Source organism: Rhizopus microsporus (genome assembly GCF_002708625.1).
Source record: "Rhizopus microsporus ATCC 52813 unplaced genomic scaffold scaffold_21, whole genome shotgun sequence".
Lineage (NCBI taxonomy): Eukaryota > Fungi > Mucoromycota > Mucoromycetes > Mucorales > Rhizopodaceae > Rhizopus > Rhizopus microsporus.
In genome coordinates, this window is record NW_019671936.1 from 32,166 (window position 1) to 45,710 (window position 13,545).

The following is a 13,545-nucleotide window of genomic DNA, read 5'->3' on the forward strand; positions in this document are numbered from 1 at the left end:
ATAAAAAGAAAAGATCCAAAAGTTCTATAAGTAGTAATGTACTTATTGTACTGGATTATAAAGAAAATAAAGAGATATAAAAGAAAAAGGAAAGGTTTGATCCAAAGTATTAAAGAGTTGATATACTTGAGGTAGGATTGATTTGGATTGGATAGTGTAATTTCTTCGTTAACTTGGGAGTAGGTATATGTATAAGCAAGATAGAAAAGGAAATTTGTGTAATCTAAGTCTATAGTGACTTTGTGATCAACTATATTTTTTTAAAAAAATAAAAGTATAAAACCAAGAGTTTGTAAAGTGACCACTAGATCTAATTGTTAGATCAGATAATAAAATAAGAGAAATAAAAGAGGTTAGATTTTAAGAAAGAGAAAGGTAAGTTTGATTCAAAGTAATTGATACTTTCTTGAATATCATTTATTTTTGCCCAAAGGGCCAAAAGTATTTATAATAAAAATAAAATAAAATAAAAAGAATAAAATTGGGAAGCATGAACATGGTTGACAAGTTAGTTGAGGCATTCGTATTTCTTGATGTGCAGGTACTTCATGGTTTCAAAGTTCGAAAAAGGAAGTTTTCGTTTCAATAGGATTGGATTGGATTCTCTTGTTTTGTCCAAAGGACCAAAGTATTTATAACAAAAATAAATTTTAAAAAATTGAGATGCATGAGTTCATGTACATGAACTCATGTTCCTGGAGTAGTAGTTGACGTTGTTGAATATACTGAAGGTGCTTGATTTATGAGCCTTAAACTCAGACAAGGCAAAAATTGCTTCAGTACAATATACCAATTATGGCGTAATTTTTCTTCTTACGTTAGAGTGGGTTAAGTAGATTTGTTATAAAGCAAGAGCTTGGATAAATTTTACGTTTAAGCAGAAGTTTGAGTAATATAGTGACCACCGGAGCTTATTAAAAGACCAATTGTTCGGTTCGTAAAGGTGTGATGATAAAAGAATAAGGGCAGAAACTTTTATAACAAAGTTAAGACCTGTTTTATTGTATGAATATAAAATAAAAAGAAAAGGTGATTGATTCAATTAATTAATGAATGAATTTTGGCAAGAAGAGGTAAGGGCCAAGGTTATTTATATTGTTTTCGAGAGTACATCAAGACTACTCTTTGTATCAATGTTTTCAAAAATATGAAATTTTCGCTTTGCTCCTGTATTATTCGGTTACCAAATTCGTCCAAAATGTCACTGTTACTGGGTGTTAGTAAGGGGAAAAGGTGTTAGTAGTAAGGTTAAAAATAAGTTTTATAAGTAGAATTTGGTATTGTAGTGACCACCAGATCTTAATATAAGATCAATATAGAGCAATATAATGCTAAGTCTTGTGAGATAAAGTAAAAAAGTAAAATAAAAATGTTGTTAAGCAATTGTTGCTTAAGATATAAGATAAAATAGAAGTTATTGTGATCTGAAGATAAGATGATTCTTAGATGATTCTTCGATATTGTTTATTTCATGGATAATTTTGGGGATATTTATACTGTTTATATAAGTAAATATGCAATATAAAATATATAATAAATGATAAATGATAAATGATAAATAATAAATGATATATGATATATGATAAATCATAAATCATAAATCATTAAAGCTTGCATTGGACATGCAGAGTATAAGATACCAAAAAGGGTATCATCACAATAGAAAAAAAATAACCAGGCTTGCTACAACACAATAAAAGGAAAAAAGTGAACGATTTTATAAATCAGATTAGATATATCAACAATGGTATAGCGTCCGAAGAGGCCATTACCTTAAGCCAGGGATAACAAGAATATCAATCATCATGTAAGAGGTGGCAATGTCTCACAAATTGCCATTTCAGGAACACTGAACCCTAATCGATTGCATGACATGCAACATCCAATGTTTATGCATGCAATCATATAAGGGTTTCTTGTGCTACATAAATTTAAATTCCGACAAAATGACATATATCATTAAGAGCTCCGGGCCGGCTATGTCACGTGCTTGTCAGGTTCGTGCCGGACAAATTTTGCAAACACTTCGAAGTGCCTAATAAATGGGTGTTTTTTTTTTTTTCCAGAAAATAATTTTACAATTTACATCCAAATCACTCATGCGAACGAAAACCGTGTTTGTGTATTGAAGTTGCTGGATCAGCTAAGAGGAAGAGAGAAAAAACCAAACAGGAATTAGGGGAGTTGGGTAGTATAACTAATTAAGATAGGAGGGATTACGTTAAGAATTGGAAGATTAGTTTACAGAGGATAGATTTTAGGAAGTAAGAACGATATCATATCCGAACATAATTCACACTTATTGAAACTAAGGCAATCACCCTACATCAACAAAACAAGTGCATAACATCATCTCTTGATTTAAATGTCGCAATAATAAAACTAGGAAACCGTTAATTAAGCTACTTTACTCCAGAATAACCGTTAGACCCACGTCAACTATAATCCTACAGTAAACTTGAATAGTATAAATAGGAACTACTCTTTATCATAAAAAGAATTAAGTCAGTCTTACTTTATTATCTCTTGCATTTAATATTATTACACAGTCTTACTGTACCTTCTTGCCTTTTGCTTTTGATGTTATCATGGACGATTGAACAGTAAATATACTCTATTATGAAGACAGTAAAGATCCCAGTGTGACACAGGGCTTACGAATCTACAGAAACGAAACTGGAAAGCTTGTACAGCTTTAAAGTAGGCTTTATTCTATAATTAACATAGCATGGTAGTTCGTTTCTTACAATGCCTTTTTACTGTCGCTATAGAATATCATAGAGTAATCGTTGCCCCTGAAAGGAGAAAAGTCAATATTTTCTTTTGGCCAGTGTTCAGAAACACTGAAACCAAAAGTTCGTTTCTTGAAGCAAACTTGTAATTTTTTACTATTCTCATCATGTATGCATATTACTCATACTCACTATATTATTTAACCATTGATGTGATGTCTTAAGGCAGAATAAAAATGCTTTCAAACTATTCCCAAAATATTTACATATTCATTTAACATGTGCCAGGAAGTATTTTTTATTTCTTAAGGGGCATGCAAATGATACTAGTGTAAATCATATCAATTGATTTCAAACATAGTAAATGTAAGTATATCAACAATGTCAAGTATTCAATATGTTTAATTGACAAAGCGACACTCTTGGATGTATTCGTCCTTACCTTTCTACATTGCTATACTTTAGTTTATTCATTTATTATTATAATCAAATTATATGGAAAGTGACAGGAGAATTGTTTTTTATTCATCTCGTCCACTATAATTTGAAGGAAGAGGGGAGAATTTAGGATCAGTTAGGGCTTCCTTGTTTATGATTTCAGAACAAGTCTCATGTTAGTGTTACAATTAAATGCGTAATCAGTCAGTGTATTCTTGGGCTTTACAAGTTGAAGCCGAGATTTTAATGTCAAAACTGTATTTACTCTTCACAAGCCGACATAGTGAAGCTTTGGGTACTTTGCATCTCTCAAATATCTAAAGTAGTCGCTTTATTAACGGTTCTAAACCAATTGATAGTTCTTCACTAATTCACTTAAGTAGCCTTTTATGCTTTTTGTTAAGGATGTGCGAATAATCAACGTTTTTATACTTTTAGGAACCCTCTTTGTATTGTAACACCCATATTTGCACCGCGTGAACATTTAAAGCTCTCAAAGGCTAGTATGAAAAGCTTAAGCTGATCCTAGGTCACTGTGTGTAGTATATGTATGCGAATATCGCTGTTAACTGTTTCATCGACAATAAGCAAACCTTGAATAAATGGGCAAAACCATAGAAGATATCATACACGCGGGCTCTAACCATAATAGCTAATTTGGTAAATCTTGTGTTTGTGCCAAATATTAGGGTGGCTTGCCACACATATTTTTTTTTTATTAGTGTGGCACATTAAAGAAGAAATGAATCCTGTTTTTATAGTATGTTTTCATTATTTTATCCAAGAGTTAACGGCTAAATATGATCATAAAAAAGGTTCGCATACACATTGAACATAACCTTACATCTTGTATCAAACTATTCCAAAAGGATTGCTATAAGGTGACGTATAGAGTACAGAATTTGACGATTCTCGCTCAGAAAATATCATGATTAGAGGCTTGGCTTCTCTCTTTTAGGCTTATTATCATGAGCACGTTCTGCTCATACAGTGTATTCTGTATTTTATGAAACAGAGATACTGATGTTATGTCCTTGTTTGTTTACTTTACAGGACAATTTTATTAGAGATTTCAATCCTTTTTTTTCTCTTTTCTCTTTTCTTGAAATGCCTAAGCAAAAGCTTTCTTTTACTTTACTTGTTATGTGCGTCATTCGATGCGAAATGTGTGACAAATAAATGTAGCTGGCGTAAGACAAAAACCTTGTTGAATAGAAAAGGACGATGATTTCCATCTTTTCAAGCCACAATGCTTCTTTCCTCCCTTTCTCTTTGCCAGTTTTCCTCCTTTATCTGGTTCGCAGGCTGCTATTTTTATACCATTTGGGTTTTTTATGCGCAGTTTTACACGAATGAAAGCCAACTGCGCCCATGAAGGATCAAGTGATGGCCGAAAAACTTTTTTATTTAACTCCTTGTCTTACATGGGCATGAGTCGTGACGTTTTACAAACCAAAAAGTTTATTAACAAAAATGCCTCATAATAAAACAGAAAAAAAAAGTGGCAGATAGGCAGAAGAGTAAAAGGGTTACATAATCACATGCATACACACAGGGTGCTTGTACACTTTTTTTTTATTATAAAGGGGTATATGTACAGTGAAGTAAGAGGTTAAAAGGTAAAATTAGTGTTATTATGGTTACTGTAAATAGAAGCAATATCTTCATCATCTGAGCCGTAACAGGAAGAAGATGCAGAAGATGAAGGATTGATGAGAGGACCAGAATAAGGATCACTTCCCAAGAAAAAGTTACCAGGATGCACCAGGCAGCCTGGGCAAGTACACCGACTACCACAATAGCAGGTAACAATACGCGTCGTAGTAGGATAATATTCTTGTCTTTGCTGCTGCTGGTCTTCTTTGTTTGGGGTAACGAGTGGTGTAATTGTGATCACGACTGATTCTCCACCAGAACTACCGACGGGTTTACGGCAGCTGGAACTAGGAACAAAGCTACCGCAATGGGACCGGTTGATGTTGGGAGTATTCACAGGGGAGTGTTGCTGTTGCTGAGGTTGGACGAGACCAGAAGAAATGTGTGTTGTAGGAGGAAGTGGAGGTAAAGGAGATAGTGGGTTAGGAACGGTAGACAAGATTTGATTTTCTTGAAACATGGAGTCAACTGTGAGGCCATTGTCTTTTTGAAGCACATTGTTTAAAATGGCAGTCAGTTCTTCTGCGTTGGCAAACCCTCCCGCTAAATCTTGTTGCTGTTGCTGCTGCTGTTGTTGTTGGTTCTCATGACTTGACAGGATCTCAAGCTGTTGTGTTAAGTAATCAAATTGTACATCCATTGGCTCTGAGGAAGAAACAGTCGAAGAAGGTGGTGGTGTGGAAAGACCGGTGAGTGTGTCTACATTAATGAGTGTATCATAATTAACGTTCGAGGTCAAGGGTCTTGTAGGAGTAGAGGAAGAGCTTTTTTTGGTCGAGCGACGTCTTCGTACCCTCGGTTGACCGTCTAAAATCCTTGATGTGTTTGAAGGCTTGTGAAAGATGAAACCGAGATGAAGGTTATGATGGTTATTGTTATCATCCTCTGCAAGCTTTGATGTCGAAGCCGAACAAGAGGAAGAGGAGGAGGAAGCGTGGGGAAGGTCTATATGATTGGCGGAGGGAGAGGTAACTAAAGCCCAAGAATAAGAAGGAGTTTCTTCTTTGACTACCAATGGGGTTGTACAGAGTGGCGCTGACATCAAAGATCCTGGTACGACATCAACAGAGTCTTGTGGGACATTAGATGAAAGATAGGCTTGTCCGCCGCCGGAAGATGACCGTATCATGGGAGTACCGTTGTTAAGAGAGGGACAAGTACAATGTTGTTTTGGATGATCTTGGATGATTTCATCATTACTGTGAACTGAGCATGTAGAAGAGGTATTACGATAGATTAAAATAGGCTGCTGTTGCTGTTGATGATCGCCTAAAGTTATAAAAAGTAAATATATACATATATGGTAATTAGCACTTGCTTTTTTTCACGCTTATGTAAATACCTTTCTTCGAATTACATGCGCATTTGATATGAACTTGCTTTGTTTTACGAAGATCTCGACAATAAGTACATTGAGTTACTGGACGACCTTTCTTACGAATTTCAAATAATGGGCGGTCAACGTGATTGCAGTGAGACGAGCGGTGACCCTGTTTGAGAAATGGTTAGAAACTAATCCGAATATAGAACAACCAACATTACCTTGATGCAAGTTGAACAAGCGTATTTAATACCGTTGATATACATTGAATTAGAAAAAAAGAGATAGAGGTATTGTTGAATATATAAATATTGAATTTATATATATAACTAGTGCTTTTTTTTATAATAAAAATAAATATAGGAGAAACTAAGAGAGAGAGAGAATAAAAAAGAAGGAGTATATATATGTTGTATGTATAATAAAGGTTGTATATATGTATATATAGATTGTATACAGCAAAGAGAGAAAATAAATGTATCAAAGTCTACTCCGATAGTTATAATTACACTTTTGCAGACGCAAAGAAATCATGCCAAAGCTGTGTAAAAAAAGGGCAAAAGGGTGTTTTCTAATTGAGCGAAAAAGAAAAAAGAATAAAAAGTTAAAAAAAGGGGGGGCATGAATTCTTTTTATTTATATATAAAATTGATCTACACGCACAAAAAATTTTTTTATATTCTAAGCGGAAAACGTATTTGCATAAGGGGAAGGGGGGACCCTGACCTGTCATCTGCTATTTACTTTATATTGGCCAGAAATTCAAATCAAACAATCAATAGCGATATAAGCGCATTCACCAAGATTCCCTTTACTTTTTGGGATAATTTTTTTTAAAGAACCTTTTAAACTCAGATGTGAACGATTTTCCGAGGCGCTTATGATGAGCACTGGGAAGTACTACTAAAGACTCTATGTAATAAAGAAGATAAGGCTGAAACCGAGTAAGTTTTTTTATCAGATGACATTTCTACAAAAGTAATTGTCTAATGAAACGGAAGATGCCAGGAAGATTATAAACGAAACGCCACAATACAGCTATTTGATGGCTTGCCATACTTAAAGGTATTACATTGAAAAAAAAAAGACTTTTTAATGATATCCTATATGGATATACGTTAAAAGAGAAGGAATACAATAAGCATGCATATAAAAAACTGCTTGTTCCTATCATTATTTAGCACTGAGTTACTGACTTCTTCAGATCAATCACACTATCTGCAAAAAGGAGGCTCAATGCCCACACTATTTCATTCATTTACGTCTATGATTATTATATCAGCGTCTAGCTTTGGAAGACAGCAATATTTAAAAGTAACTAACAATGATGGTAGGTAGTGTGCTATTTGAGGATGATCTTTGGTTATTTGGCATTAGCAGTGTTTCAAGACGATGAATCCTGGTTTTGTGCAGCAACACAAAACTACCCAACAAAAACAGTCACAACCTGAGCTCAAAAATTCTTTACGCAGACTGAAGAAATGTTCATCATACGACGATGACCCATGGGCCAAGACAACCAACAAAGAATTTGTTTGATGGAAAATAATCATCTATACCTCATATACATAAATAGATGGATTCCATATCGTCATTAATACCTTAATATTTGATAAATTATTAGCAATAATCAAGGCTTTACAAAGCAATAGTTATGAAATTGCTAGATATAACAGAAGGTTCCCTACCATAGACGATTTAGAAACTATAATCAGGTTGTTTGGAATGACGGCCAGCAATATTGCGCTTCTGCTCGTTGGACACGCATGTCTATGGTATTCTTTGCTCGCCTTCTTCGATGCCCTTTTCAGGACGCGATTTGAATAAGAATGAGGCATTAAGCATCGTGATGGAAATACACAAGATAAAAGAAAAGAAAGCATAAAATAGATGTAAATACCGACAATAACCTTCTTGTTTGTTATGGATAGGATGAAGTACCTGCGTTCTTCAAAACACATTGTTTGTCTTGGGTCATTAGACTTTGTTGGTTTGTCGTCTAGATTGCATCATATAAAAGGGCTGCTCTGAGAGCATAGTACCACATCTGGAGTCGAAATGGAGGACAACCGTACGATTGCTCACGAGTTGGCTGAATTCTATTTCGGGCTACACATGGAGAACCCTTTGGAAGTGGATACTTTATAAGATTCTTTATGGCTGCATATCCATAATGATGTGTTCTATCCAATGACTAATCTCTATACTTTATCAATGTAACTATCACACTAAATACAAGCATATCTCTTTCCTTTTTTGCATCAAATCATACTTGATCTTTCTAAAGTGATAATATCTTAAGCTCATTCCTTTCACTAACAGCACTAGAGACTTTCTTTTTTCTTTCTGGATTGCCTCTTCTGATAAATCTACCAAGGTTTGTCAACCTTTATCGGCAAAAGAAAAATATATATAAATATATCCCAGCTTATTATACTTCTTTATAACAGAAAAAAAGAAAAGAAACGCCATGCCATATTTGTCCACGCCTTACGACCGTTGTTAAGACAATGTGCTTGAAAAAAGACATTTCTCCAATCATTTCAAGTTCCTGAGAGAACAAAAAAATTTAAAACTTCCGCCGGAGATAACCTCCGTAGTTTACTTGTTTTATTCCAGAATGGTCAACACTGTGCTAATTCACTCATTACAATACCTGACCGACAATATGTATAACATAATAGAGTGGATATTATTGCTTACCATAAGCTCACTACTATTATTTATACCAGCTTATACTCTGCTATTAAATGACAAGTCAACAATTCTAAAAGCATGCTCATCCATTAGGTCGATCAACCTTAAACACAATAAAGCAGCAACCACACAGCATAATACTATTACTAATAATTACTATTCTCAACTTCAGTATCCCGTTAATCACCCTATTCATCAAAAACTAATATTAAATAATGACATATGCCTATCACCTGTCAATGATCATTCACTGGTATCTGGGTTAGTTAATACGGGCAATTCATGCTTTTTGAATTCAGTATTACAGGTACATATATATATACATATACATATAATATCTGACAACAAATGATCATCCTTTATCGTCCTTAGTCACTCTCTTCTTTACCAAAGCTTCAGCACTACTTGCACCAAATTGATCAGTTATCATCACCTCCATCACCTATCACAAGATCACTCTTGACAACCCTACGCTTACTCTCTAAACCTGCTTCTAACACATCCTTTCGCCCCTTCGATGTCGTTTCGATCATGCCCAACTGTCTACTCAATAAAGAGCAACAGGATGCTCATGAACTCTTTCAGTTTATTTCAACAGCGTTGGATAATGAAAGTCAATTAATGCATCGCCAGCCTGGACTGCTTTCATTGTTATCATCTACCAATACTAAACTCATGGAAAGTCCTTTTACTGGTTTATTGGCCAATAGATTATCTTGTGTGCAGTGTGGTTATACAGTAACTGTCCTATCTTGTCTAGTATAAAATGTGTTGCTGATATTTCTTTGTTTTTAATAGGAAGCTATTCGTCACTGTCCCTTCAACAATATACAACTAACACTGCCTAACCATGTATGCTTATATATATAAAAAAGAATCTGTTCAACTATGCACTAATATACATATTCCTAGGAAAAAACAACTCTAGACGAATGTCTGCAACAACTCACATCCATGGAATACCTAAACGATGTTATATGCCTCAAGTGCACCATGTTCGAAAACATTCGCTCTCTGGATGCTAAACTGGAACAGCACCCTTCAAACCCTGACTTATTGACCAAGAAACAGGAACTAGAGCTCAAACTCGAACAAGGCTTTATTGAACCCACCGAAAAAACAGTATTTTCTAGAGGCTTATCAAGCAAGCAAGCCATGTTTGCCAAGCCCCCCAAGATTCTTTGTCTTCACATGGCAAGATCTGCTCTCGATATGACAACGGGCGATATCTATAAAAATACCTGCCGTGTCGAGTTTCCCGACATGCTTGACCTAAGTCCGTACTGCACAAACGGCATTCTTAATACCACCAATCCTCACTTACCGATTTCATCAGTCAATCATACGACAGTGCCTGTGCGATATCGATTGATGAGCGTCATTGTCCATTTTGGTTCACACGATTCGGGACACTATATCTCCTTCAAGCGACGACTTGTAGCAGAAAAATGCCACTGTCTCAGCTGCCGTGACGATCAAACCTTACTCAAGCATCACAGCTCAGATTGGTTTAGAATATCAGATGAACGTGTAGAGGCCTGTACACTGGAGGACGTGCTGCTGGCAAACCCGTATATGTTACTATATGAATTGGTAGAAGATGATGTGTGTAATTTGAATCAAGAAATCGAAGAAGAGGAAGAAGAGCTTTGGCCCAGTCAACCTGTGGCTCCTCCCTCTTCACCTTTACTTGCTCCGCTTCAAACATCATGCGCTCCCCATAAGTCACTTACATCTTCAAAACGCAGATCAGCGCTTTGGACAAAAACACCTGTCATCATATGTTAATTCATGGTAAAACTTGTACTCCATCTTACACCTACGTTTGTACATAGCCTTTAGGAGGATCATAACAAATAAATACAATACTCTAAACCACTGTATACCAGTTAATATAAAAAAAGAAACATCTCTTTGGTTGACCATACTACTACTACTATTACTACTACTAAAACATGTACACCATGGAGTCCTGAGTGAAATTAAGTGAATTCAGGGCTTATCTGCCTACTTATTTTCTTGTTTCTTTTTATAATCCTTGAGCTGAGTGTTCCCATATCATTAAACTTACTTTGCTTGACCTTGTACTTAAAAATAAATGAGCTAGTTAAATTTATAGTGGCGTTGAAAAGTTTAGAATCATAGTAATTCCAAAGAGAACAAAAACCGAGTTGTTTAGTAGCTTCAAATAAAGGAAAAGTGATTCCTTACTCGTGTTCAAATTCCGAGCATAGTTTGTTTGGTTTGCTTCGTTGATGAGGGATTCAAAAGTGTCCATGGTAAGGCAGCATAAAAAACTCACACTCGCTTTATGCAGGAAGCTCGAAAAAATAAAAAGCTGTATATTACATTATAAAGAACTCAATTTATATATATTTTAATTATATATATTCTACACTATTTATGTATACTTATTTGAAGCTGATTTATTCGTTACATCATGAAGTTACCATCATTATATTTACGATGACATATGACCAAATATATTTACATTGACCAAAAGTGTTTAAATAAAGTGACCAATTTGTTTTCAAAAAAGTGAACAATCAAACTTCTAAAGTCCGACGGTTATCTTCCAAATAGCAGACTGACCTGTTTTGATTTCTCTCTTTTACATTTACTTATTAAATATGCCTGAAGGTTTCCAAGTTGATGTATCAAAAGCTGTTGGACATAAATACAAGCCTGAAATTGTAAATAATCAAATATATTAAACACTGTCTTAATCTTCTTTTGTTTGTTCAGGTAGCTTGCACTCGTCGTGACTACATACTTTATGCATTATCCGTAGGCGTACATGAAGACGAGTTACGGTGGTTGTATGAGCTTGGTAAGGCCAACCAGATAAACGAATAAAGAGAGTGACATTTAGATCTATAGACGATAACTTTGGCCCTTTACCTACTTATCCTCTCTGTCTCCTACTCAAAAACGATCACTGGGACGTCAACTCATTTATGGAAAGATGGACAGCAGGAGGTCCACTCCCAGGGATGCCTCCATTTGATTTTAACAAAATCGTCCACGGTGAACAGTCTTTTGAGGTCATTGCACCTTTTCCTGTAGAAGGTGGTCGATTTAAAACGATAAAAACTTGTGTGGGCGTTTACGACAAAGGATCAGGTATGGTCATTGATTCTGTAGTTGATCTGTATGGTGAAAAGGATGGTATGCATTACTGTCGTATGGGTGCAAAGATGTTTGTTCGTGGTTATGGTGGATGGAATGTAAGCGTCTTAATAGGGAGCATAACACAGCAGACTGATGCCCTCTATTCCTTCTTTTTTTTTCTTGGCTAAAGGGGCCAAAAGGACCAACGCCTATTATATATAGCCCTCCTAAAGGTTGTGCTCCAGATGTGATAGATACATTTGTAACTCAAAAAAACCAAGCATTATTGTATCGTTTGTCAGGGTATGTATCAAAGACTCATCAAGAGATCAACCTTGACCCAACGATTTACTATAGAGACTTCAATCCACTTCACGCCGATGTCAAACTAGCCCCAATGGTTGGCTTTCCTCGACCAATCTTACATGGTCTCTGCTCGTACGGCAAATGCGCTCACGCAATCACAAAGTACTTTGCTGATAATGACCGTACTCGTTTCAAGTCAATCGAAGCTAGGTTTGCTCAACCTGTATTTCCTGGGGAAACAGTCGAGATTCATATGTGGAAGACAGAATCCCATGATACAAACTTGATTGCGGTTGTATTTCAAGCAAGAGTCAAGGAAAGAGATGCTATTGTACTCACAAATGGATATGCAACACTTTACAAGAACAGAAATAAATCAAAGTTGTAATAAAGGCCTTTTTTCATCAAAGCCTTTGAGATATCAGACTGAACCAACCAAGTGTTTGTATTGATTGTCAACCTGGATTGAGATATCGCATAATAAAAGTGATTTCTCTTTTTTGAAAGATGATTTTCGCCCATAATGATACTGTACTGTTTTATTAAAAATAAATTTCAGAAAGAGGATAAAATTATGACGTGTATGAAAAAAATAATTGGCGCATATTAAAAAAAGTATTTACGCAAAGGTTAAAAATAAAATGCGTGCAAAAGGAGACGACATACAAATGAGAGTAATAAGTACCAAGGAGGGAATATAAAGAATTATACAGTTAGCTATGTAAGAAAATTATTATATATAATAACTTACCCCGAAGGCATCTAGATGTGTCCTAGCGATAACTAGGACGGAGAATCATCGTCTAAGCGTATTCTAGTTCTTGGTTGCTCCTGATCATCCACTCTTCTTCGACGTCTTGTAGGAGCAACAGCAACCCGACGAAACCTATGAGGAACCATACCATTATGTCGAAGCCCACGAAGGATGTGCATGTAGTTGAGACAAGCAGCAACATCCCTGTTCCAAAAGCGATACCTATCTGGAGCTGCCATGGCGGGTCTACAGTATAGATTGGTGCATCTACAAGCAATGCTTAATCAGTATAAAGCCATACAAGTGGTTCACGTATTATTACCTTAAAAGGCCATGGCAGACAACTGTAGGATATCGCTCACGTTGATACGGTCGTGGATTTGGAACACGACGGAACGTGTGGAGGCTCTCGTTGTGGCATGTTGGACAGCACCTACTGGTCTTGTACTCGTCTATAAGATAGACTTGTAACCCATGTTTCTTGAGGAGTCTTCGGAAACCAAGGCCATGGATGGGCTCATGATACCTAG

At 35.7% G+C, this 13,545-nt stretch overlaps 4 protein-coding genes across 4 annotated transcripts; 2 read left to right on the forward strand and 2 right to left on the reverse strand.

Moving 5' to 3' along the window:
* Positions 1–4,374: 4,374 nt before the first annotated feature.
* RHIMIDRAFT_69505 (uncharacterized protein) lies at positions 4,375–6,116 on the reverse strand. The gene has a single exon (XM_023615572.1). The coding sequence runs from the start codon at positions 5,953–5,955 to the stop codon at positions 4,783–4,785; it is 1,173 nt and encodes a 390-aa protein (XP_023462441.1). The 5' UTR covers positions 5,956–6,116; the 3' UTR covers positions 4,375–4,782.
* A 53-nt stretch (positions 6,117–6,169) lies between these two features.
* Positions 6,170–6,413, reverse strand: RHIMIDRAFT_187562 (copper-fist-domain-containing protein; the record flags this gene model as incomplete). Its single annotated transcript, XM_023605887.1, has 2 exons — positions 6,170–6,316; positions 6,369–6,413. Coding segments are annotated over 2 exons (192 nt in total), but the record flags the coding sequence as incomplete, so codon positions are not given.
* Positions 6,414–8,708: 2,295 nt separating this feature from the next.
* RHIMIDRAFT_267593 (cysteine proteinase) lies at positions 8,709–10,793 on the forward strand (the record flags this gene model as incomplete). The annotated part of the gene is made up of 4 exons (XM_023612007.1): positions 8,709–9,151; positions 9,217–9,582; positions 9,643–9,696; positions 9,757–10,793. Coding segments are annotated over exons 1-4 (1,364 nt in total), but the record flags the coding sequence as incomplete, so codon positions are not given.
* Positions 10,794–11,357: 564 nt separating this feature from the next.
* Positions 11,358–12,817, forward strand: RHIMIDRAFT_267596 (putative peroxisomal dehydratase). The gene is made up of 5 exons (XM_023612008.1): positions 11,358–11,537; positions 11,590–11,674; positions 11,725–12,071; positions 12,146–12,258; positions 12,313–12,817. Exons 1-5 carry the CDS (start codon positions 11,475–11,477, stop codon positions 12,647–12,649), a joined length of 945 nt encoding a protein of 314 aa, XP_023462444.1. The 5' UTR covers positions 11,358–11,474; the 3' UTR covers positions 12,650–12,817.
* Positions 12,818–13,545: the final 728 nt, after the last annotated feature.

What these genes read in the sequence shown, in the direction of transcription:
- RHIMIDRAFT_69505 (XM_023615572.1), bottom strand. Translation starts at nt 5,955, where the DNA reads ATGATACGGTCATCTTCCGGCGGCGGACAAGCCTATCTTTCATCTAAT.
- RHIMIDRAFT_267596 (XM_023612008.1), top strand. Translation starts at nt 11,475, where the DNA reads ATGCCTGAAGGTTTCCAAGTTGATGTATCAAAAGCTGTTGGACATAAA. An exon ending in ACGGTGGTTGTATGAGCTTG is followed by an intron (nt 11,675 to 11,724) that starts GTAAGGCCAACC and finishes TTAGATCTATAG; the next exon opens with ACGATAACTTTGGCCCTTTA. An exon ending in GTGGTTATGGTGGATGGAAT is followed by an intron (nt 12,072 to 12,145) that starts GTAAGCGTCTTA and finishes TCTTGGCTAAAG; the next exon opens with GGGCCAAAAGGACCAACGCC.